We start from the raw sequence: 23,109 nt of genomic DNA, 5'->3' as shown, positions 1-23,109 counted from the left end.
GATCTGTCGGTGATCCGAAGGGAAGGACTTCAGCCACGTAGAAACACACCTCAACCTTCTCCCATTCTGCGCTCCAGTCACCCCCGATTTGCCGTCTCGGCAACCCCTCGAGCTTTGCAAGGCAATCTTTAACTATTGAACTCCTCTTAACTAGTTTCATTACAACCCAAGAACCATGTACCGCCAGTCGTTCGCTCCACCCCCGGCGCAGTCCCCTCCCCTTCACCATCCTGTGCCTCAGCATGTCTCGACCGTCCCCATGATGCGCTCGCCGCCGCCTCCGGCATCACAGCAGCCTCAGACCTCTGGCTATGGCAACCCATATCAGCCCGCCCCTGCGCAGGGTGGCAGCGGAACATATGCTCCTGGCTTTGGGGGGTTCATCAATGATCCCACCGCGCAGATGGGATTCCAGGTCGGAAAGACCGCCATGGCAGCTGGACAGGAATATATGGAGCAGAACGTAAGCAGCAGCGTCAATGGTGCCTATAGATGAAGCATTGCTAACTAGGCGCCAAGTTCAATCGCTATGTCTCTATACCAGCTCTCAAGCACTACTTCAACGTCTCCAACTCTTATGTCCTGAACAAATTGTCCCTCGTTCTCTTCCCTTGGCGGCACAAGCCTTGGTCCCGTCAACAGGCACGCCTTACAACAGCTTCAACGGGCCCCAATGGCCAGATATCCCAGCAACAATACTCATCCATGTTCCTGCCTCCGCGTGACGATCTCAACTCCCCAGATATGTACATCCCCGTCATGGCACTTGTCACATACATCCTTCTCTCAGCGATGCTGGCCGGATTCCGCGGTAACTTCCATCCGGAGCTGCTTGGTTCGATCACGACCACAGCTATCGCCGTCATTTTGTTCGAGATAATGTGCTTGAAGCTGGCTATGTACATCCTCAGCATCAACAACGAGTCACAGCTGCTGGATCTGGTGGCATATTCGGGATACAAGTTTGTCGGCATCATTGTCACTCTGTTGACATCTGAGATCCTCACGCCAGGCCGAGGAACCGGCGGCTGGGTTGGCTGGGTCGTCTTCATTTACACCTTCCTTGCTAATGCCTTCTTCCTGGTACGTTCATGGCCGTATGCTTTGTTGACGACTGTACTAATGACGCATCATAGCTCCGTTCCCTGAAATACGTTCTTCTCCCGGACTCTACGAGTGATGCGTCTATGCGCACTGGTTCTATGCATACGGTTGCTCGCTCGCAACGTAACCGTCGCACTCAGTTCCTGTTCATCTACTCCTATGTGATTCAGTTCGTTTTCATGTGGGTTCTGAGTCGGGAGGGGCCGATGTCGATTGCGTCTCGTGGTGGAGCAACTGGTTCAGCGTAGGGTCATATCGTACCGGGTTGCACATAATGATATAGACGGACCTCATGAAAAGGGATAGGGATATTAGTTCATATTCATGTACGTTTTGTGGAGAGCAGTAAAATCGAATTAAATCACTATTTTCATAGATCAGGAATGCATATGGTGACATTGTTCACCTGCATTTGGTCACGCAGAACATGAAGTCATACCTGAGGGCGGATCATACACGAATGCCATTGGTCGGACGGGGTCAGAATAGATCAGAAGGGTGCGGGGTCTCAACGATTCTACAAGATAAAATTTCTACAAGCTCAAAAATGTCCATAATTTTCATGATAAAAGATTCAATTTCATATTTTCTAGCTAATGGCTGTATAGCAGCGCAATCGGAAATCCTATAATCCCACGAGTTAGAACTCAGTCAAACAAGCAATGAGTGACAATATTGTGGAATGAGATGCTCCTCAGAGATCTTGGTGATGAAGTAAATTTCATTGCCAAAGGCATCAACTACTATCTAGGCGTGATAAAGTTTTTTAATCACTGGAGGGGGGTGTGCAAGCAAGGAAGTGCAATGGCAACGTACCGAAAGAGCGAGCTGTTGGCAACAGTAGAGTCGAGTGGCATGAATGCGCAAACCTGTTTAGTCTTCAACATGTTAGCGATGAGACTCAATGAAGGTATGTATGGTGTCAAGAAACAATGTAGAAGTGAGGATATCAGAATATGTAAGAAATTGAATATCATGCGACAGTGCTGTATAAGAACCCCGGCGAGGGCTCACAGACACTGGGTCAATCGCAAATTACCGCATCATGTAAGGAGGAGGGGGAAGTAAACAGAGAAAGCTTCAAGGTAGAAAGAGCTTACCAGTTATTGTGTGGAGAGTCCAGCTCCCTGGTGGAGTTTGAGTTAGTAAACAAGATGGCGGAGTAGTTCTGGACAGAACGACATTATGTTCTGATGCAAGATGGCTCAAAGGTCGACAGAGTCTGGACCTTTTAAGTTCTGCAAGATAGCAAGAGGAACAAGCAAAGTAGATCGCGTTGAAAACTTGAAGCTTAAAAGCAACTCCATCGGAGCGGATAATATCCGACCTCCGATGGAGCGCGCTAAGGCCGGGAGGCAGCCCTAGGCCGCACGCAAACGCCCCTGGGTGGGCTGCTACTGGCTGCTAAGCGAGACTCTTGTGGGCGAAGGGCCGCAGCACCGAAATTCGCTATCCAGCAGACCAGAGCGACTTGTGCGTTTCGGACGACTTCGACAACCCGACATTTCGACAACAAATTATCAACACCGTCCTCCCGGAGTCTGTCGACCGTGAGTTGCTGTCCGCCCTTACCGTGATCCCCGCAAGACTTCAACTAAGACGTCCCTTTTTTTGCTATTTTTCTAGGAAGCCTTCGCCATGGCCGATATCGATGTTCAGGTTGCTCAATGGAAGCTGGTTGAGGTTGGCCGCGTTGTGCTGATCCGCAGCGGTCCTTACACCGGCAAGCTCGCTGCCATTGTTGAGATTGTCGACCACAAGCGTGTACGTTTTTTTGCGCATATACCGGAGTTGCTACGAGCGCGAAGGAATCGGATCTATATATTAGGAGGAAACGCGATATTGACAAAAGTGTTGCATCGATTAGGTCTTGGTTGACGGTCCCTCCACCGAGGAGCAGAAGATCGTTCCCCGCCACGTCCTTCCTCTCTCCCACGCCACCCTCACTCACTTCGTCATCCCCCGTTTGCCCCGTGCTGCCGGTACTGGCCCCGTGAAGAAGCTTTGGCAGAAGGAGGAGATCGATGGCAAGTGGGCCAAGTCCAACTTCGCCCAGAAGACCGAGCGCGCTGAGCGCAGGAAGAACCTGTCCGACTTCGAGCGCTTCAAGGTCCTCCGCCTCCGGAAGCAGGTACGTTTACGAATCGCGATGGTGTGACATGCACGGAATATTGGGTTATATGGAGGGAAATCATATGAAAGTGGTCGGGACTATTGGTCGATTACTGGGAAAGAGCCGGGGATATGATGTGCATGGAATTGCAGGAACAAGTGCTGACATGTTGGATTTTACAGGCTCGCTACGAGGTCCAGAAGGCTCACGCTAAGCTCAGGGCGGCTGCTCCTAAGTCATAGACGGTTCATGAGGCTCGGTGCATAGAGTGACAGGGTTGCCTTGGGACGGGGTTATTTGCTGATGGTTTAATTTATTTTCAGCAAAATGGGCTGTACGCATTATTGACAGCATAAAAATGATTCAAGAACCTTTGATATCCTGGCATAGGTTATCCTCGTACGTCATGAAAGATGGAGGGCGGCACGGAACGCCTTGCAATTAGTATATGGCAAATGGTATCTCGGGGTATTAATGATCTTGACATGACCTGGTCATCAACTTAGACAAAAACCAATCCACAAAGCCAAATGTGTTTCAGTAAATCAAAACAGTAGAATTGATACGGTGCAACGAATTGCTGCAGATTAGATTATATTTAAATAATGGAGAATATGAACACTTGCGTCAGTAGAAGTGGTGGTTGTACTACGATCTGTAGATGCATCGCTTCTGTGTGTCCGGGGTGAGGGTCCCAATAAGCTCGCTAACGATTTTCGGCAGGATGACATTCACACAGCTTTGCGACTTCCCAACTACAACAAGGCAAAAAAATCCCCCTCATCCACCACAGCCCTTTGTTCCGCGTCTAGGTAAGTTGAAATGGAATTCCTTGCCGCGAAGTTCAATTTTACGGTCGATTTTGGCGATTTCCCGCAGATTTGTGGGTGTACCACGGTCTGAGAGGGACATCTTCGAACCTCCCACCTTCAGCGACCAGTCACGTCCCACAGTGCGATTTGCTGACCATCAACTCTACAGCCCTTTTAGGCTCACTCGAATTACAAAATGGCCGACCCCCGTGTTGAAGAGCTCCCCGACGAGGAGGTTCCCAAGACCAACGTTGAGGATGCCGGCAGCTCCTCCGAGTCTGAGGCTGGCGATGAGCCCACCATCCCCGGTGGTGCCGCTGTCACCATCCACTCTCGCAACGAGAAGAAGGCTCGCAAGGCCATTGGCAAGCTCGGCCTGAAGCACGTTCCCGGCATCACTCGTGTCACTCTCCGTCGTCCCAAGAACGTATGAATACGGCCCTGTCCCTCCTTCCCGTGCGACGCTCAACAAAACCTGCACTCGTGGAGTTATTGTGGGCGACGAAGGATTCTCTCAGACCGCAGAGGCTAATCTATCGCATATAGATCCTTTTCGTCATCAACCAGCCCGATGTCTACCGCTCCCCCTCCAGCAACACCTGGATGTATGTGTCTCCTTGGACTATGGCGAATTGATGAATCATCTCAAGCTTACATTGTTGCGATAGCATCTTCGGTGAGGCCAAGATCGAGGACCTGAACGCCACCGCTCAGGCTACCGCTGCCCAGCAGCTTGCTGAGGCTGCTGCCAACGAGCACGCTGGTCACGACCACGAGCACGACCACGGCAAGGGCAAGGCCCCCGAGGCTGAGGCCAAGAAGGAAGAGGAAGAGGATGATGGCGAGGAGGTCGATGAGTCTGGTCTTGAGGCTAAGGACATCGAACTGGTTATGGCCCAGGCTAATGTGTCCCGCAAGAAGGCCGTCAAGGCTCTCCGGGAGAACGACAACGATATCGTCAACTCCATCATGGCTCTCAGCATATGAACACCGCCGGAAATGAACGCATGAATCGGTGGCTGGCGTCTCTTGGCCCTGCTGGCAGGATGGATTTTGGGTGCGAGGTCAGATTGATATCCCCTAGGATGCATGTACTGTCAGGCCCCATAGTGTAAATCATTTAGCCAAAAGCAGAATTGAATGATGTGAAGCACTATTTGGCACCTTCCATTTGGGTGGAATATTTTCTAAATTAAAAAAAGTACACAAATTATTCCGTAAGCGGAGACTTATATATTCAAATTCGAAGAAATATCAAAAAATCCTCGGGCTATAATTGAAAGTATAAACATGTAAGCACTCCGGACTATCTATACGCACACCCGCCCCCTGCGAACTCCCCTTGTGTAGTGCCAGTTCGGGAACACGGGAAAGCCGTGGTCACGTGAGGGCATCCCCATTCCAAATCTTGCCGAGTTCAACCCTCACCCTCCCGGAACCTCCAGCTTCGCACGTTGAACTCCCCTCTCTCCCCCAACCTTCTCCGTTCCACATCTCAAAATGGCCACTGTATGTGGGGATCCTGTTTTTGTCATTAAATTGTCTCGGATGGCGAGAGAAATGTGTCAGCTAACTGCGTGGTGTACAGCGTAGCGCCGCTCTCAAGGTCGACTGGGCCAAGTTGACCAGCTCCCTCGGACTCCGCGGCCAGACCGCTGCTTCCCTCCAGGCCTTCAAGAAGCGTAACGACGATGCGCGCCGCAAGGTTCAGATCCTGTCTGAGCAGGCCCAGACTGTCGACTTCGAGCACTACCGCAAGGTCCTGAAGAACCAGGCCATCGTCAACGAGATCGAGAACCACTTCAAGACCTTCAAGCCCGCCACCTACGATGTCAGCCGCCAGCTGAAGGCCATCGACGCTTTCGAGGCTCAGGCCGTCAAGGGCGCTGAGGAGACCAAGGGCAAGGTTGAGTCCGAGCTCCGCAGTCTCCAGAAGACCCTCGAGAACATTGAGACCGCCCGTCCCTTCGAGGACCTCACTGTTGTATGTTATGGTGTCCCAGGGTTGGACTACGCAGGGTTTTGGTACAGATTTATTAATTTCTCTTCTTCTTTTCTGTTTAGGACGAGGTTGCCGCCGCTCAGCCCGAGATCGACGAGAAGACCGCCTCCCTTGTCTCCAAGGGCAGATGGATGCCGGCTGGTTACAAGGTGCGTGACACAAAACCTGCATTAATGCCTGAGTCTGCGACGAGTGAAACTAATGGATGTTTGAATTACAGGAGCGCTTCGGCGACATGTCCGTTGTTTAAACGGTCACATCTTTTGTACCTATTTACGTCTCTCCATCCTTCGACCAGTATAATCACACGAAGTTACCCTTTGTTGTCAAGCATGTTGGCCAGTTAGGATACCCTTGCTCTCTGGCAGTGTGATGTCGGTTGTAGGGTCATGTATAGAAACAATGTTGAATTTAGATGGTTCCCTCACCACCGGACCGTTTTTGTATATCGGCCCTCGACCGCTATGTTACGCTCCATATCAAGCAGTCGTTATTTCTACGATTGAAGGTATTCAGTACCCACACCTTAATATTTGGGACCAATGAATCGTAGCAGTTCGCAAGGAAATTGCGAATAGCTGGCGCCCAGTACGACGTGTTATCGACATTAGTCCCATGCCAACACCAAGGGCAGTCAAGATGATAAAATTAGATGCTTCTTTATAACGATCCCCGCCTTTTCCCCAAATTCAAGGCCCAGTTCACTCCGATCGCATTGCCTCCAATTTCGGTCTTGATTGCCGCATTGAGCAACCAGTTTGTTTGTCATGGTCGTAGTTTGCAAGGCATCTGGGATTAGACTCGAGACTTAGCCGATCCCGAGCAGCCTAAACTCTCTGCGCCAACAACAACACAGGGAATCCCGCACTTCAAGGCTGACTCTGGATTGCACATCCACGTCGTGATGGATCGATCATGAGCCACAAAGCCAAATCATTAAAGTCAGAGGCTTAAGATTACCTACTGCGAACCTATTTGTTATCGGTTCAATCAAATTACGATCTCCACTCTGACAGATTCGCGCCCCTATTTTTGCTTCGCCAGGAACTCAGCTGAGAGACTGAGTGGTCTAGACCTTATTTTGATGACCATTAAACACCGATGGCCCTGTCAATCTACAAGTACTTAAATTCAGGATGGTAAGCTTATCGCCAGGATGATTGTTGAAGCTCAGGCCATCTTCTCCAAGTACCGTCCCTTAAGACTTCAAGATATATAATCCCTCCGGTATACGGATAGCTACTAGTTGGAAGACCATTACTATTGAGTTCACAATGCCTAACGTCTCGCAGCCGGCCTTAGCCGGATTATCAGCACTCGAGAGGCTACCAGTGGAAATTATCCAAGAGATCTTCCTCCACTGTCTCGAAGTCAACCTCCCACGAGCCTCCATACACATCGCCCGGGCTCTCTCCAACACGGTCCTATACACCTGGGTCATTCGCTATGTCTTCAGCAGCACCAACGAAAGCGCGAGACAGGATTTCTTTACACCTGATTTTCTTCCCTGGCCTCTTGATGTTTTCGCCATCTCTCCTAATGAGAGGAAGAACCTGCAAAATGTCATCCTCGGTTGTCGCTGGTGTACACTACCTCTGATCCGCAAATGCCAGAGGGACTACATCGAGCATACGATCCGCCGCAAGTGTCTACAGCTAGACTTGTCACCCGAAGACCGCCAGATTCTCATCGGTATTGGCGAGCAATTCGACAAGGATGTACAATCCACGCCTGATGAAACGCCCCATGGTCATCGCGGCAAAGGCGACCTAATACTCAAAGCCAAAATCCCAAAGTCGGATGTGGACTGCAAAGTTGCAGTGTGGTTCGATGCTGGCGCAGTTCAGATCCGTCCATCGAGCGAGATCTACCAGGAGACTGACATCTTCCGGCTACCATGCTTCGCAGCCAACCTACCAGTCCAGGTCCCGGACAAGCTACTTTTTCCTCCTTGGACCGACTCTAAACTGGACTTCCTCGAGCTGCTCTCAATGGACGGCTATCTTGACGAGGATCCCGAGCACCCGCGCGCGAAGCGTATCCTCCGACAGACGATTCGAGACCGTGACCTCGCAACGTTTAAGCGATTGCTGAGCATGCGGATTCGTGTGCCGTGGTACAAGTACCCCATTCGGTGGCCGGTCCTGCCAAATCACTTCTACGTGGCTTTGAAGTATGCGGACGAGGTGGAGGACCCTTTCGTCCGGTTGCTGGTGAGTCAGCGATGGGAGGATATCCCCTCTGACGACTTTCAGCTCAAGGATCAATTGATGGCTAAACTTGGGACAGGCATCTCGGGATAAATTGCCAGGATGACCTCAGTCCGCAGGACTTACACGGTATACAACTACGGGGTACGCCCAATTTACTTCGACATTTTATAATTTGGTGAAAGATTTCATTGCTCGATATGGAGACACAGGATATCAGGCACAGCAAATAAGATGAGAAGGAAACGCAGCAGCAATCCAAGGGAACCACAAAAACTCCGAACTGATATCCATATTCATATCCGTCATAACGTCATGGCGTTCAAGTCAAAGGTCGAGGTCAAGGTCGGACATGTCTCGTATTTAATTAATGTCAGACTCTTGACCTCCGCGTTCTTCTCCTCCTTCCACCACAGGATCCGCAGGTCAGGCACGAGATGATCACGTCGAAGAGGGTAACGACACCGTCGATGATGGCTTTGCAGACAGCACCGATTGTGTTGACGATGCCCATCAGGCAAGCGCCGATGGCGTGGAAGATACTAGTGATCTATATAGATGGAGGTGTTAGCAATCACAATCTCATTTGTTGATATAAGAGAAAGAAGAGACATACACAAGAAACCACAGCACCCATATTGACGACTCAACGTATTCCGTTGTAGCAGTAGTAGTTGTATGTAGTATGATAGATGGATGATAGATGGAAATTATTTCGATCCCTTCGGCACCGTAGAATTATAGCTCGAAGAAGCAGGAGTATGAGTAGAAGTATCACTGAAAGGACGCATGTTGATCAAAAAAAGAAGATTTCGAAAGTATCCCACGGAGGTATATATATGTGTGTCGTGCAGCGATATTCAATCGCAATACTTCAGTGAATGAAGTAGTAGTAGTACTTTGTACAAGGGGGGACGATCGATGATGTATGATGGATGATGATGTACTTTGCCAGTGGCTTGCTTGTCCAAGTGAAAGAAAAGAAAAGATAATACTAGCCAAAAATAATTATGATCGACATACCACCTACATATTAAATATTAATATTTCCCAGTTTTCATCTTACAATAGTAAATCTAATCCTTGGAACCATGTACCAAACTGTTGTTACTTGGGATGGGATGCCGTCATACCGACGACAGAACGACGCTGATGTTTTCAACCTTCAATCCCTTCGGGGAATTTCCGGTGCGGATCAAGTACCCATTCAGATTTACTTTAATTTGATATTTTTTTTAGGTCATTTTTGATGTGACGACGGATTCAGTTCACTTAATTGCCACTTATGATAAGGCTGAGACCCTTGACGTTATGGCTGGTCTTGATTTTCCCCCTGTAGATTTTAGATTTGACAGGGGGAGGGGGTGGTGTAGTGACGTCATGACTTATAATTTTCCCCCCCTGGTTCCTTGGGGGCTAGATAGGGATTAGTGGTAGGGTTTTATGGTGGTGGATTTGGAAGGGGAGGTCAGGTGAGAGGGGATGCCCTGGGATGGTGTTTGCTTTGTTTGATAGGTTGATTATGGATATCAATGTCTTGACTGTTGCTAAGAGATACAAAGTACGTAGTGAGGTAAAGGATTGAATGCATGCATAATGTCATTATATAAGAATCTATTTACCTATGTTATGTTATGTTATCGTACACATTACCATCAATCACCATATCAATAATCTACACATCCCTTTCCTCTCGTACCATCTACCCACTCAGCTACTAAGTTGGATATGTATGCACTTACATATTCGTCAACAGCCTCAAAATCCCACTCACTCTCCCGCCCAACGTAATCTGATACCCCGTCTCCACAACTCCCTTACACATCTCCCATGCACCCGTGCCGTCCTGCTTCGCACCGTCACCCTTGCGAATAGGATAGTCCACTCTGGGCGGAATCCTCGTCGCCATAAGCTTAGGGAACCGATCCACACAGACAGCCTTGATATTACTGACACCCCTCAAGCCCTCTTCGCCCGCAAACCGACCGTATCCGGATCCCTTGACACCACCGAACGGCAATTGAACCGCATAGTAGCTGCCAAAGTCATTGACCGACACCATGCCCGACTTGATGTTCGCCACGCACTTCGCGATATCAGTCTGGTTGTAGCCGAAGACGCTGGCACCCAGGCCGTAGTCCGTGGAGTTGGCGATGGCGATGGCGTGGGGGACGGAGGAGGCGCGCATCACGAGGAAGACCGGAGCGAAGAGCTCCTGCTGGGCGATCTTCATGGTCGGGGTCACGTCTACCAGGAGAGTCGGGGTGAAGTAGTGGCCTAGAGGGTGCTCGGGGTGCTCGAAGCGCTTTCCACCGCAGATCAGACGAGCGCCTTGCTTGACGGCGTCGGCGATGAGGGATTCCAGGCGGTCGAAGGAGGCCGGGGAGATCATGGCGCCGACGTCGGGGGTTCCGGCGGAGGTTTTGGAGTCGAGAAGAATGGAACCGAGACGAAGACGGGCGATACGGGAGGAAACGGTCTCAACGAGTTTGTCGTATGCGTTAGGAAGGGCGATGATGCGCTCTACGCCGATGCAGTTCTGGCCGGCGGATTGGAAGACACCACGCATGAGGATCGAGGCGATGGCGGGGATTTCACTGACGGTGCGGGAGTCATCGAGAACCAGGGCTGGGTCCTTGCCACCCAGTTCGACGGTCACCGGGGTGAGAGATTTAGCGGCGGACTCGCAGACTTTGTGGGCCACGGGCTTGGAGCCGATAAAGGTCAATTGGGAGATGTCCGGGTGGGAGGTCAGGTGGTCGGCGACGTTGGGGAGGCAGACGATGCTTTGAACGAGGTCGCGCGAGTGTCCGCAGCTGGAGAGGGCGCCGCGGATGACCTCGAGGAAGAAAGCGGAGGACCATGCGGTTTGTTCGGAGGGTTTCACGACGACACCGTTTCCTGCGAAGATAGCACTGATAACAGGGGAGATGAAGTTGTGGAAGGGGTAGTTCCATGAAACGCAGGCAGAGACAACGCCTAGGGGTTCGTAGGTGACCATGTTCTTCTTGTACATCATGAGGAAGTTTGTCGGGCGCGATTCCGGCGCCAGGGCCTTTTCACCATGGTCGAGGGTCCATTTCAGCTTCTCTGCGGTGACGAGGATCTCTCCGAAAGCAGCGTCGACTTTGGTTTTGCCTGAATCCAAGCAGCAAGCGGTCACGAGTTCATCCTGGTGGTCGAGGACGTATCTGTTGGATGAAGGGTTCAAGGTCAGTGCTTGCGTTGGTGGGTGAAAATTGACATGGCAGGATGAGTACACACTTCAGCAACGTCCTCAGGACCTTCCTCCTCTCTGCAAAGCTAGTATTGGCCCATTGCAGTTGTGCGCTCTTCGCAGCCAGGACTGCGCGATCGACGTCGTGAGGAGTTGCGGGTTTGATTCCATTGCCGAGTACTCGTCCGTCCGCGGGACAATAGCTCATAATGAGGTTTTCGTTCCATTGCTGCGCAGGAGAAAGACGTCAGAAGCATGTCAAGTTATTTAGAGGCAGGTATGTTCTGTAAAGGAGAGGGTATAGGCAGACTTACCCCCCGAACTTGTCCCTCCAGCACTTTTCTTCCCTCCCCTTGAAGGCTGTCCCACTTCTCGCCCTTCCAATTGGCCCGAATCTCTGGAGGAATAGGCACATTGAATGTAACGGCAGCTTCCTTCCTACCCAGAACGTAGAGATAACCAAGGTACGCGGCTGCGAGCGAGAGCAACGTGACGCCGAGTAACGGGCCCTGAGTCCGGAGATGGTCCACCAGAGGCAGGAGAGCCGGGGGGATGAATTGGTGGAGTGAGTCCATGGTGAAAGTCGCACGGGGCGATTGACTCAATGCTCTGCTTTCCCGGGCCCTTCTGAGTGTGCGAAAAGACAGGGAAAGGGCGAAAGGGAGGAGGGGACTTAAGGACTGTCCGGAGGTGGTTCGATCGATTATCCACTGCTCCGATATGCGGGTGCACGTGCCAAGGGGGCGGGTTCCATCCAGCTTTTTGCAGTGAACACCTGACGAGAGGTCCTGGCCAGATATAAAGATAGAAAACTATTTATATTTATATGTTTTTAGGGCTTCAGTCATTCGGGACTTAATTATTTTACCTTAAAAATTCGTCTCAAGCGGTGTCTCAGAAAGTCGGTTGAACTGCCAGACGTAGATCTTCATCGGATATATATAGTGCTAGTTCTACTGCTACTGATACTCGTGGAATTCATCGTCGCCATGAAATGGGCTGGATTTTATTGTCTTCTAAAAAAAAAAAAAAAACCTCTAGCTCTACATTACTCAAGCAATGACAACACCAACTTGCTAATCACCAGCAAATTTCCGTACACAGGTATACAGTCACACATGGTTGCGGATGTCATCAGCATCTCTGCTCAACCACGGCGTTTCCGTCCATTGGGTTTGGCATCCTCCATTGATTCCGTGCTACCTCCCTTCCTCTTTCCAGTCCGTTTCACCAAATGGTCAATCACACAACCCTCCTCCCATCCGGCAGACGACTGCCCAGTGATTGCCCGACAACGTGGGCAAGACTTACCATGACGGATGAGGAGCTGATGAAGGGAATACTTCAGATGATCAGGGATGCGTACTTCGAGATGGCTGAACGCCGTAATCTCCGTGGCTTTGTCCGGAGGCACCCAGTCCAGCCATTTGCAGATACGGAAGATGTGAGTGTCGACCGCAAAGCAAGGGCGTTGCAAACAAAACAGTAAGACACAAGCAGCAGTTTTCGGTCCTATCCCGGGGTATTTGACCAACTCCACCATGGCGTCCTCTGTAGCAAGGCTGTGAAGATGGTTCAGGGATAGGAAGTTCTGGTCGGCGCATGCAATTTCATACTGCTTGCCACCTTCGGACTTTGTAAGCAGATCCCGTGGCGCGTCCTGAGAACCTTTCAGCAGCATGTCTCTGCGCTGCTGATTCTCTTCGTAGACCATGTCTAGTATAGCCTTGATCTTCTTGCTTTTGACGTCTGCTAAGCCGCCACGCTTGATGGCTTCAAAAACATCTTTGAGTGGCGCCCGACGGACAGCATCCCAATCCACACTTCCTTTACCAATACCCTCTTTCAGGATACCAAATCTCTGCACAAGACCATTAAAGGCCATGGCGGAGTTGTTGCCCGTCGTTGCCCCGCTGAGCAAAGTGCGAATGAGAGCATCAAGGACCGAGGGAACCTCGCCACAGCCGGTAACAGTAAGAGATGGCTCAGGGATAGTAGTAGGCGCAACAATCTCTCCATGTACGGTCGAGAGCAACCGATTGACTTCTTCACATTCATCAGGGGTGGGGTGCGCCCAATTAGGGAATGGGCTAATTCCAGGTGTGAGGCCATATGTATTAGTCTTTTTGGATCTCTTCTCTTTTTCTCTAGGCCCCGAGGCCGCTTTTGTGGCCTTGTCAACAGTGTTCTGCAGTGTATTGGAAAGTGCATCTATATCTTCTTTCTTTATAGAGGTGTCGGTGTCGCGGGTGTCTAGCTTGATCGGAGCGCTCTTATCCTGCAGCTTGGAAAGCAGAGTAGCCGAACCTAGGTTGTGAGGAAGTTCTTGAGCATCATTGATTCTTGTAGCTCTGCCGTTTGTCTTTAGCCTTTTGTGGGCAGGTTCGCCCACTATTCCGTTGCGCTTTATGGGTCGACTCCCAGATGCAGCGGCGGTGGCTCTTTTGAATGACTTCTTGAAGACTGCAGCATCCGAGTCTGATACCTTGGATGGCTGGGCCTCGTTCTGCTGCATTTGAGCAGCAAGCAGCGCTGTCTCCCGCGCAGTGGCGGATCGTGTCATACGAGCCATAACTACTCAATCAATGACATATAGTGGATGGACGACAGTGTACTCTTCACACGGTAGAGGCAAAAGAGAAGCCGACCGGCACCTTGGAGATACCGCGCAAGTTCGATTCAAACCACGGTGTATACCGCTGGCTGAAGGACGAGGCTAGACAGATCCTGCATGACGCAGGAGCCGTCAATGGAATGGTATTTTAAGTCACCCCCGTAATCGTTATGCAAGAGTCTAGAGGTGGTGGCCACGCGAGATGATCAATCGTCGTCACATGATCGGGGAACCTGCAGGGCCGTCCTGCATCTACGTCATCCTATGAACATATGTCCGGTTGCACAAGAATTTTCATCGGTGGTCTATATATTCGTTAAACGCAGGGTATCTCAGCCCTTCGCTGTCTTTGATAACAAAGCAAATGGCCTCCCTATCTATCATCCACCGTCTACGAACTCCAAGACTCCAGACCACATAAATGCCATGAAATGGTTTAGATAGGCCATAATGTCATAATCATGCGTGATCAGCAATGTTATGGATGCTGATGTCCATACGATCCTTCACCTTGGGGTGCTCCTCTTCCTTGTGTTTGCGGGTGGTGCACACGCTGACCTGGGGCACCTCCGACTCGCTGGGGTCCTGAGCGGGGATGATGTTGCCCGAGCCATCCAGCTTGACACCGTTGGCTGCCATGCGGAAGTCCTTCTCGCTGGCAAAGCCGTGGGTGACAGCTTCCTTGGCACGGTCCAGCGCCTTGATCTTGCGACCTTCGCCGCGGAGCTTCTCCAGGTGCTCAAAGTAGCCATCGGAGACCGGGGTGATGTAGTTGCCGCAGAAGACACCGACTTCAAAGTCGCGTGGCTCGGACAACCCATTCTCCTGAGCAATCTCAGCACAGGCACCCTTCAAGTCCTCCAAAGTCTGGTAGATGACACTGTCAGCACCAATGTGCTTGGCGATAGACTCGGTGTCGCGGTTGTGCGCGACGAGCTCGGTAGGCGATGCCAGATCAATACCATAGATATGAGCGTGTCTGTAAAGATGGTAAGCAACAGAAGATGTACAAATTGGGACTGTTACCACTTACGTGATCTCTGGAGCGCAACTGGCGAAGTAAACCTTCTTAGCGCCGGCTTCCCGGGCCATAGTGACGATCTCCCGACTGGTCGTGCCTCGCACAATACTATCATCAACCAATAGGACATTTCGGTCCTTGAACTCGGCCTGCATAGCATTCAACTTGCGGCGGACACCCTTCTGTCTGGTCTTCTGCTCAGGCATGATGAAGGTACGGAAGACGTAGCGGTTCTTGACAAAACCTTGGCAGTAAGGCTTGTCCAGATACCGGGCAACGGCCGCCGCAGACGTCGTAGAGGTCTCAGGAATGGGGATAACGACATCGATATCCTTGACCACTTCCGGTCCAAGGACATCGAGGATTCTGGCAGCGAGACGGTCACCCATCCGCTGACGGCTACGGTACACGCTGATACCGTCGATGACGGAGTCAGGACGAGCAAAGTAGACGTATTCGAAGATGTCAGGAGCATAGGACTTCTTGGGAGCGACCTGACGGAAGATAGGCTCACAACCCTTCTCAATGATGACCGCCTCACCAGGCTGGATGTCGCGGATGTTGCTGAATCCAAGCTGGTGGAGGGCGACCGACTCGGACGCCATCATGTAGTCGGTGCCCTCACCGTCAAGGGAGGCCCGAGAACCGATGACGAGAGGACGGATACCATAGGAGTCACGGAAACCCAGGAGACCGAAGCCCGCGAGCAGAGCAGTGCAAGCCCAGCCACCCTGGCATCTCTCATACATGCGGCTGAGACTGGAGAAGACGTCTTCAGTGTTGACACGCGCCTTCTTCGTCTCGCTCAGCTCGTCAGCCCAGATGTTCAGCATCAACTCACTGTCGCTGTCAGTGTTGATGTGACGGTGGGCTTCGAGGTCGAGATATCTCTTCAGCTCGGGAGCGTTGATCAGATTGCCGTTGTGGGCCAGGCAGATACCATATGGACTGTTCACATAGAATGGCTGAGCCTCAGCGTTGGCACTGCTCCCGGCAGTAGGATATCTCAGATGACCAATTCCCATAGAACCCGGCAGGTCTGCTACCCTGGCGCCATCGTTGAAAACCTTGGCGGCCATACCGTTCGACTTCAACTGATAAATGCGACCGCCGGTTGCGCACGTGGCAATTCCTGCTGCATCTTGACCTCTGTCTAATTACGATCGGACGAATATTAGTAGGTGCTTCTCAAGCAGTGGATAGTCCCCGCAGTCTGGAGGGGCTAAAACTCACGTTGAAGCAGGTACAGTGCCTCATGAAGGTCGATGGCAGCGGACGACGAGGGGTTCGCCTGAATCAGAGCAATGATACCACACATTATGTCGGCGGTAGGATGTTCTAGTTAGAAGCTTGAGAATTAGCACGCGCTTCCCGAAAGAAATGACCAGTAAGGCAAAATTTCAGTGGCAATGTAAGTATAGTCAGATCGGAAAATATCCGCAATGATGCTTAGGAAGTCTAACATCTATAAAAAAAAACCGAAATTCATCATAAAAGAGGCGAGGATTGAACAAGAAAGGGAAGATAAAAGGAAAGCGATCCTATACTCACATCCAGAACGGGTAGAGAAAGACTTGGGGGGGAACACACACACACAGTGTGGTGGGGTAGAAAACGGAATTGGACGGGTGTAAAAAGATGGGATAGAGCCGGAAACGTCTATCGAGACATAACAAGACTCATGCAGAGGTAGTAATGGTGGCGGATAATGGCCAATGTCACGCCCACGGAGGGATAAGTGAAGCGAATAACATGGTTAAAGGAGTTTTTTTAGGAGAGGAAGAGAGGAGAGAGGGATCTCGCATCTTATTTCTCCTGTTCTTCTCCACTGCCAACCGAGTAAAAGGGAAGAATTTTTGCGGGTAGCCGCTAAACCAAAGAAAAATTTCATCAAACCGGAGATTGCCCCGGCTTTCCAGTAATGCCGATGCCGGACCTGACTCAGCTCCCCGCCCGTTCCTACCATTGGTTGATCCATGCTTTGCTGGTCTCGACCACTCAGAGATGAGTGTGCGGATTAGGTAAGTGTTATCTATATAACTAGTTAGTACTTTACAGTGAATATAGAGAACTACTTACCTTACTTGCTTATAGCACAGGCTATTGCCATTATTTTACTACTTCTCACTCGGAACATTCCTGTCACAACGCTGATTTGCCTAGACTATTGTGGCTGCTGCCTAGTCACACTCAATCCCACTGAACTAGGCTTGTGAGACCTGTGTGAGGGAGCTGTGTAGCCAACGTGATGCAAGACTAGCAAGCAGCCATAATCTACCTCACATCCCATTCACCAGTCAGGTGCTTCTAGACTACACCTCGGAATAGCTTCATGTCATAGCCCTATATAGTTCATGCAACTACCTAATGTTCACACACTCACACATCCTCACACTCCTCTACCCTCCTCCACTTCTTAATCATGTCTACTGTAGTAATTCTCCCCCTCATAGCCAATCAGACTCTCCATTCACATACCCAACTGGGGGTTGGGTATGTCTCATCTGCGCTAGGTGTGCAAAACGTGTTATTTTGCACGATGTCGTCTATCCAGGCTTGCCTCATGTGTTAATCCATATTCACTTTGCTTCCAAACTGCCTCTTCCTGCCCATTGCTCTGCATATAAAGATGCCTACTCTTCTCTTCCAACTTTCTCTCCTCTGCATTTTTCTCCTGTACCTCTATCTCCCCTTCCTGCCAGTCTTCTGCTATCTCTATCAGATTCTCGCTTCTCCATCACTCTTCCATCTGCAAGGATCTCCCTCTATCTATCTACTCCTCCTACTTACCTATCTGTCATACAAAATGGCTCCATTCTCTTTTGCCATACCTCACCTCTGCGAGAGCGACGATGACTGGCCGTCAGACGCCATGTCTATTGATGGAGACTCAGACCGCAGCAGTGTAACTGTTGAGAACGACCCTGACCTGGTGTTGAACATCCAAACGGGATTTCGCTCCGGCCCAGCAACTGAGAATGACTCTTCCCCCGCTGAGTTCAACGAAATCATCGAGCTCGACTCTGACACCGAAGAGGGGTTCAATGAACAAGACTACCTGACCGACGCCGCCTTCAATAGACTACTACAAGACTGGAACAAAGCCCCCCGAAGACAAGATGTCGATGAGGACGTACAGTTCATTGATGTCGCACCAGCCAAGCGTCCTCTCAAAGAATGGTGCGCAAACGGCATCGTCTACACGCCCGGGCAATCCCTTGAAATCTTCGATGGAAGATTCATCCGGATAGAGAGCATATCCCAGCACGTTGTGTCAAAAGAGATCTTCTTCACTGGGAGGCACTTGGTGCGCGCTACCGGCCACAAGGGCACTTATATCCCCAAGTGGCCCAACGAGCTCATTTGGATCGCAAATGACACTAGAAACATTGGCTTGCCTTTAATCAAGCGCATTGTAAATGTCATCTTCACGAATGCATGCCATGTGGAGAAGGATACCTTGAAGAAACAGCGCCCCCACGCCCTGTTCTGCCGGCTAAAGGAGAATTTCCGCGATAAGCCAGATGACCCAGCTTCTGTGGAATATCTCTCATTTGACGAAGCCGATGAAGGGTATAGGACCTATCCGAGCAGTCTGCGCAAGGCATGGAGGGGAACAACCCGTTCTTTTGGAGCGAGTGATGCTCCGCGGGCAATTGATCTCGAGGGACCCGTGATTGATCTGACTGAGCAAAGTACCGATAACAAGAACAGTCGGCAGTACACGTTTGGAGACGGCTTTTGCGGCGCCGGCGGAGTATCCTGCGGTGCTCGTAAAGCCGGTCTGCGCCCTACCTGGGCATTTGATAGTTCCAGACACGCGGTGAATACGTATAGTCTCAATTTCCGAGATGCCGAGTGCGAAGAGTCGGATGTCTTTTCCTTTTTGACGAACAACTATGATTTTCTCAAAGTTGATGTTACGCACGGGTCTCCGCCATGCCAGACCTTCTCACCTGCTAAGACCGTGCAGTGCGCTACGGACGATGCAAACTCCGCATGTGTCTTCTCTTGCGCGGAGCTTATTCGGAAGGCAAAGCCAAGAGTCCACACAATGGAGGAGACGAGCGGATTATATGAGCGGCATCGAGAAACTTTCCATCGGGTGGTTCTGGATTTTATTGAGATCGGCTACTCTGTTCGGTGGACCATTTTGAACTGTGCAGATTTCGGAGTACCACAGCTACGGAGGAGGTTGGTAATAATCGCATCTGGGTAAGTAGATATCGCGTCTTTCTTGTTTACTTGTACTGACGGCCTTGATAGTCCTGGGGAGACACTCCCGCCGTTTCCTGAAGCAACGCATGGGCTACCTGGTTCCGGCCTCAGGGACTACGTAACGATTAACCAGGTCATTTCGCGAATTCCTCGTGGGGCCTCCGATCATGATGTCGAGGGCGCGCTGCAACGTAGCGCGATTGACCGACGACCCTTCGACGCCAACAGACAGGCACGAACGATAACCTGTGGCGGCGGCGAGAATTATCATCCATCGGGCAGACGAGGCTTCACCAACAGAGAGTTTGCGTGCCTGCAGACTTTCCCTATGCAATTCCGCTTCGGGCCTCGCGAGGTGCGGAAACAGATAGGCAATGCAGTGCCGCCGAAGCTGGCAGAAGCCATATACCGTTCGGTGAAAGCCTCGTTGCAGCGAACGGATGAGGAGGAAACTAATCCTGAGCGGCGAGGGCCATTTTGATTCTGGTTGATCATTGTGTCTTTTCTTGGGCATCACGTGCGATTCCAGATCTCTCCTCGTTCCTGATGCTCTTGTTAAATGCCGTCCACGCATTTTATTGAAATATATTCTCAATTAAGAAAAACCTCAATGATTCTCTTCTCATTATGACTTCAAGAACCCGTGGATCTTATGTGATTCCTTTCCACAGTGAATTCGACAATATTGGCGGGCGTTTGTTGTGTTTCGGGCCTCGGTGTGGAATTCGGGTACCCTCAGCGAGTGGAGTCCCGACTGTCAGAGCTTGAGGGGGGAAGATGGGGATGATCCGCCAGAAGATCCACATGCCTTGGCCTCTATTTGATAGCCGCGGGAAGGCATGAAGCCGTCCAACCGCGGAGAGAAGGGGGGGCAGCCATCGCCACGATAGTGGTCGAGTTTGGGGGAAAGAACATTTAGAAACGTTAGATGAGGGACATGGTATGCGGATAATAAATAATAATAGTTTGCTTCCAGATGATCTCAATTGTGCGTTGGAGATGCAGGATCCGGTCGACGTAGGTTATGCAAGGTGGCTCCTCCTGCATGATACTAAAGCACTAGTTCTCGACCGGACATTCTGAGGTTGAGACGGAGGGGCTCAGCCAACATTATTAGTAGTTTAGTACAGCAATTCACAGAGATGAAGGTGTTGAGGAGGAGAAAACTCTGGGTCAGGCACCGGTCGCACTGAAACTGGTTTTTGAGTGCCATTGACTTTCTAAATATTGGGACCACGCGAAAAGGCGCTGATTGACTTCTCCGATCAGTAAGACTAGTAACAAAGTAGTAAGAGAAATGATGAGAAACCCTCCCCGCTTCATGTGTCTCCGGACAGCCGGCAATAACCGCCCGGATTGATTGTAGGAGGAAAGAGAGAAATGGCCTCGGTACAAAGGCCGGGGGCGGTATGAGATCAGGGTTGATCTTAGCTCACCGTCCCTTTCCTTTTCCCCTTCTTCCCTTGGATTGCCCCCAGCAACGTAAGTCTACTATTTTCTCCGTACTTTCCGCCCTTTCTTCCTCTTCTCCCTCTTCTCTTCCTTCACAACCCGGCGGCATTGCTGCATCCTCCTCCCTTAATTGCATTCGTCTTGGGTATCAATCATCATCATGTCTGCCTCTTGTTCAGCGTTGAGACGGCTGACCCACAGGTCTCCCCGCACTTGGCCCTCCCGCATCTCCTCCGTCTCCAGGCCTGCATCTTCTCTTTCTTCCGTTGCTCGTCCCAGTCTCAGGACTCCCTCAACATTTTCTCGCGTCTCTCGGTTTTCCACCATGTCTCCCCTCCAATCTGCTGCCCCCGTCGTTCCCGGCGATAAGCCGTACGACCCGGAGATCAAGGATATGGCCGACTATATCCACAACTACAATGTGAACTCGGACTTGGCGGTGCGATGGTTCTCCCGTATTTTCGTTGGCTTTTTCCTGTGTGCGATGGACTAATTGCAGATGTCTTGACTTGCAGTATGACACCGCCCGTTTGGTGTTCCTCGACACCCTGGGTTGCGGTCTGGAGGCTTTGAAGTTCAAGGAATGCTCCAAGCTCCTGGGCCCGGTGGTGGACGGCACCGTGGTCCCCAATGGCACTCGTGTTCCGGGAACACCTTACCAGCTGGACCCTGTCAATGGCGCTTTCAACATTGGTGCTATGATCCGCTGGCTGGACTACAACGACTGCTGGTTGGCTGCTGAGTGGGGTCACCCCTCGGACAACCTGGGTGGTATTCTGGCTGTCGCCGACTGGGTTTCTCGCACAAACCGTGCGGGCGGAAACATCGCCGGCGGCAAGATCTTCCAGGTCAAGGATGTCCTGGAGGCCATGATCAAGGCCCACGAGATCCAGGGTGTGTTGGCGCTGGAGAACTCCTTCAACAAGGTCGGCTTGGACCACGTGGTCCTGGTCAAGGTTGCCACCACTGCCGTGGTTGCAAAGATGCTCGGTCTCAGCGAGAAGCAGACCGCAGACGCGATTACCCAGGCGTTCGTGGACGGACAGTCGCTCCGTACCTACAGACACTCCCCCAACACCATGTCGAGGAAGTCCTGGGCTGCGGGTGACGCATGCCAGCGGGCCGTCAACCTCGTCTTGAAGGTGCAGAAGGGCGAGGGTGGCCTGCACACCGTTCTGTCTGCCCCCATCTGGGGTTTCTACGATGTTCTGTTCAAGGGCAACAAGTTCCAGTTCCAGCGCCCCTACGGTAGCTACGTCATGGAGAATGTTCTCTTCAAGGTCTCCTACCCGGGTAAGTCTAGCATCGGACATCAGTATGGAGGAGATACTAACAGCTGCAATGATAGCCGAGTTCCACTCCCAGACTGCGATCGAGGCCGCTCAGATCGTCAACGTGAAGCTCAAGGCTCTTGGAAAGACTGCCGCCGACATTAAGGAGATCAGAAACCGCACCCACGAGGCGTGCATCCGTATCATTGACAAGCAGTTCAAGCCGATGGACAACTTTGCCGATCGTGACCACTGTGTCCAGGTAGGTTATTTCGGATCCAAACATTGTTTGCCATGTGCCCCGCATACTGACAGCTCGCCAGTACATGGTCGCAACCATGTTGGCGTTCAACCGGTTGACTGCCAACGACTACGCCGACGGATCGGAGGCCGCTACCTCTCAGCTCCTGGATGACCTGCGGAAGCGCATCTACTGTGTCGAGGACCCCCAGTTCACCAAGGATTACCACGACCCTGCCAAGCGCACCATCCCCAACGCCCTCACCGTTACTCTGAACGACGGAACGGTGCTTGATGAGGTGGTTGTTGAGGCACCCTTGGGCCACCGTCTGCGGCGTGAGGAGGCCAAGCCGGAGATTCTGGCCAAGTACAAGCGTCATCTGGAGGCGCACTTCGACCAGGCCCGTATTGACCAGCTGATCCAGATTGGCTGGGACCGGGCCGCTCTCGAGGGCTATGATGTCGACCAGTACGTCGACCTGTATGTCAAGGACCAGATTGTGGCATCCCAGTAGAGTCATGATTGTATATGCGACATGGAGATATTATACCATAATTTGAAGCGAGATTTTGAAGACATCGTGTATGAGATAAACGAGAATTAGCCAGTGATAGAAAACTTAGAATTACGATATGGTGGGACTGAGACAATCAGGATTCTGCAGGTTGGTACTAGAATGACCAGAGACTGGGCTAGGGTAGATGCTAGTGGATGGACTCGCTGCCGACGGCTATGCAATATGCTGCCGAACCCACCAACAACACGATCCATGTTTATCAGCCAGGATCAAGACGTTGCCGACCCTCCTCATGTTATCATCTTGCAGAGTAGCCG

At 51.2% G+C, this 23,109-nt stretch overlaps 11 protein-coding genes across 11 annotated transcripts; 7 read left to right on the top strand and 4 right to left on the bottom strand.

The window, feature by feature from the left end:
* The first annotated feature begins 82 nt into the window (after positions 1 to 82).
* Positions 83 to 1,445, top strand: BO79DRAFT_163602 (protein transporter YIF1). Its single transcript, XM_025679140.1, has 3 exons — positions 83 to 463; positions 520 to 1,083; positions 1,137 to 1,445. The coding sequence occupies exons 1-3, from the start codon at positions 176 to 178 to the stop codon at positions 1,350 to 1,352; spliced, it is 1,068 nt and encodes a 355-aa protein (XP_025545477.1). The 5' UTR covers positions 83 to 175; the 3' UTR covers positions 1,353 to 1,445.
* A 250-nt stretch (positions 1,446 to 1,695) lies between these two features.
* BO79DRAFT_4452 (uncharacterized protein) lies at positions 1,696 to 2,371 on the top strand. Its single transcript, XM_025689262.1, has one exon. It carries the CDS (start codon positions 1,792 to 1,794, stop codon positions 2,170 to 2,172), a length of 381 nt encoding a protein of 126 aa, XP_025545476.1. The 5' UTR covers positions 1,696 to 1,791; the 3' UTR covers positions 2,173 to 2,371.
* Positions 2,372 to 2,570: 199 nt separating this feature from the next.
* Positions 2,571 to 3,733, top strand: BO79DRAFT_206293 (60S ribosomal protein eL14). Its single transcript, XM_025681946.1, has 4 exons — positions 2,571 to 2,654; positions 2,731 to 2,868; positions 2,972 to 3,235; positions 3,400 to 3,733. The coding sequence occupies exons 2-4, from the start codon at positions 2,743 to 2,745 to the stop codon at positions 3,457 to 3,459; spliced, it is 450 nt and encodes a 149-aa protein (XP_025545475.1). The 5' UTR covers positions 2,571 to 2,654; positions 2,731 to 2,742; the 3' UTR covers positions 3,460 to 3,733.
* A 189-nt stretch (positions 3,734 to 3,922) lies between these two features.
* Positions 3,923 to 6,547, top strand: BO79DRAFT_234289 (ATP synthase D chain, mitochondrial). Its single transcript, XM_025684361.1, has 7 exons — positions 3,923 to 4,029; positions 4,199 to 4,456; positions 4,576 to 4,634; positions 4,698 to 4,986; positions 5,618 to 6,013; positions 6,094 to 6,180; positions 6,252 to 6,547. The coding sequence occupies exons 2-7, from the start codon at positions 4,226 to 4,228 to the stop codon at positions 6,279 to 6,281; spliced, it is 1,092 nt and encodes a 363-aa protein (XP_025545474.1). The 5' UTR covers positions 3,923 to 4,029; positions 4,199 to 4,225; the 3' UTR covers positions 6,282 to 6,547.
* Positions 6,548 to 6,968: 421 nt separating this feature from the next.
* On the top strand, positions 6,969 to 8,506 carry BO79DRAFT_4418 (uncharacterized protein). The gene is made up of 2 exons (XM_025689257.1): positions 6,969 to 7,170; positions 7,324 to 8,506. The coding sequence occupies exons 1-2, from the start codon at positions 7,168 to 7,170 to the stop codon at positions 8,332 to 8,334; spliced, it is 1,014 nt and encodes a 337-aa protein (XP_025545473.1). The 5' UTR covers positions 6,969 to 7,167; the 3' UTR covers positions 8,335 to 8,506.
* On the bottom strand, positions 8,423 to 9,203 carry BO79DRAFT_206290 (uncharacterized protein). The gene is made up of 2 exons (XM_025681945.1): positions 8,858 to 9,203; positions 8,423 to 8,791 (listed from the first exon to the last, which is right to left on the bottom strand). Exons 1-2 carry the CDS (start codon positions 8,876 to 8,878, stop codon positions 8,615 to 8,617), a joined length of 198 nt encoding a protein of 65 aa, XP_025545472.1. The 5' UTR covers positions 8,879 to 9,203; the 3' UTR covers positions 8,423 to 8,614.
* A 624-nt stretch (positions 9,204 to 9,827) lies between these two features.
* Positions 9,828 to 12,112, bottom strand: BO79DRAFT_206289 (aldehyde dehydrogenase family protein). Its single transcript, XM_025681944.1, has 3 exons — positions 11,773 to 12,112; positions 11,506 to 11,687; positions 9,828 to 11,432 (listed from the first exon to the last, which is right to left on the bottom strand). The coding sequence occupies exons 1-3, from the start codon at positions 12,031 to 12,033 to the stop codon at positions 9,980 to 9,982; spliced, it is 1,896 nt and encodes a 631-aa protein (XP_025545471.1). The 5' UTR covers positions 12,034 to 12,112; the 3' UTR covers positions 9,828 to 9,979.
* A 493-nt stretch (positions 12,113 to 12,605) lies between these two features.
* BO79DRAFT_261860 (endonuclease III domain-containing protein) lies at positions 12,606 to 14,099 on the bottom strand (the record flags this gene model as incomplete). The annotated part of the gene is made up of 1 exon (XM_025686537.1): positions 12,606 to 14,099. Exon 1 carries the CDS (start codon positions 14,028 to 14,030, stop codon positions 12,606 to 12,608), a length of 1,425 nt encoding a protein of 474 aa, XP_025545470.1. The 5' UTR covers positions 14,031 to 14,099.
* Positions 14,100 to 14,512: 413 nt separating this feature from the next.
* On the bottom strand, positions 14,513 to 16,717 carry BO79DRAFT_4381 (amidophosphoribosyltransferase). The gene is made up of 4 exons (XM_025689254.1): positions 16,645 to 16,717; positions 16,327 to 16,431; positions 15,106 to 16,246; positions 14,513 to 15,051 (listed from the first exon to the last, which is right to left on the bottom strand). Exons 2-4 carry the CDS (start codon positions 16,409 to 16,411, stop codon positions 14,532 to 14,534), a joined length of 1,746 nt encoding a protein of 581 aa, XP_025545469.1. The 5' UTR covers positions 16,412 to 16,431; positions 16,645 to 16,717; the 3' UTR covers positions 14,513 to 14,531.
* A 1,182-nt stretch (positions 16,718 to 17,899) lies between these two features.
* Positions 17,900 to 19,792, top strand: BO79DRAFT_185345 (DNA cytosine methyltransferase; the record flags this gene model as incomplete). The annotated part of the gene is made up of 2 exons (XM_025680392.1): positions 17,900 to 19,308; positions 19,360 to 19,792. The coding sequence occupies 2 exons, from the start codon at positions 17,900 to 17,902 to the stop codon at positions 19,790 to 19,792; spliced, it is 1,842 nt and encodes a 613-aa protein (XP_025545468.1).
* A 1,131-nt stretch (positions 19,793 to 20,923) lies between these two features.
* Positions 20,924 to 22,921, top strand: BO79DRAFT_163580 (putative 2-methylcitrate dehydratase; the record flags this gene model as incomplete). Its single annotated transcript, XM_025679139.1, has 4 exons — positions 20,924 to 21,202; positions 21,279 to 22,056; positions 22,112 to 22,296; positions 22,358 to 22,921. 4 exons carry the CDS (start codon positions 20,924 to 20,926, stop codon positions 22,787 to 22,789), a joined length of 1,674 nt encoding a protein of 557 aa, XP_025545467.1. The 3' UTR covers positions 22,790 to 22,921.
* Between the last annotated feature and the right edge of the window lie 188 nt (positions 22,922 to 23,109).

This window comes from Aspergillus costaricaensis (assembly GCF_003184835.1).
Source record: "Aspergillus costaricaensis CBS 115574 unplaced genomic scaffold BO79scaffold_1, whole genome shotgun sequence".
Lineage (NCBI taxonomy): Eukaryota > Fungi > Ascomycota > Eurotiomycetes > Eurotiales > Aspergillaceae > Aspergillus > Aspergillus costaricensis.
Note: the sequence above shows the minus strand (reverse complement) of the source record. Positions and strands in the feature narration are given on the sequence as shown.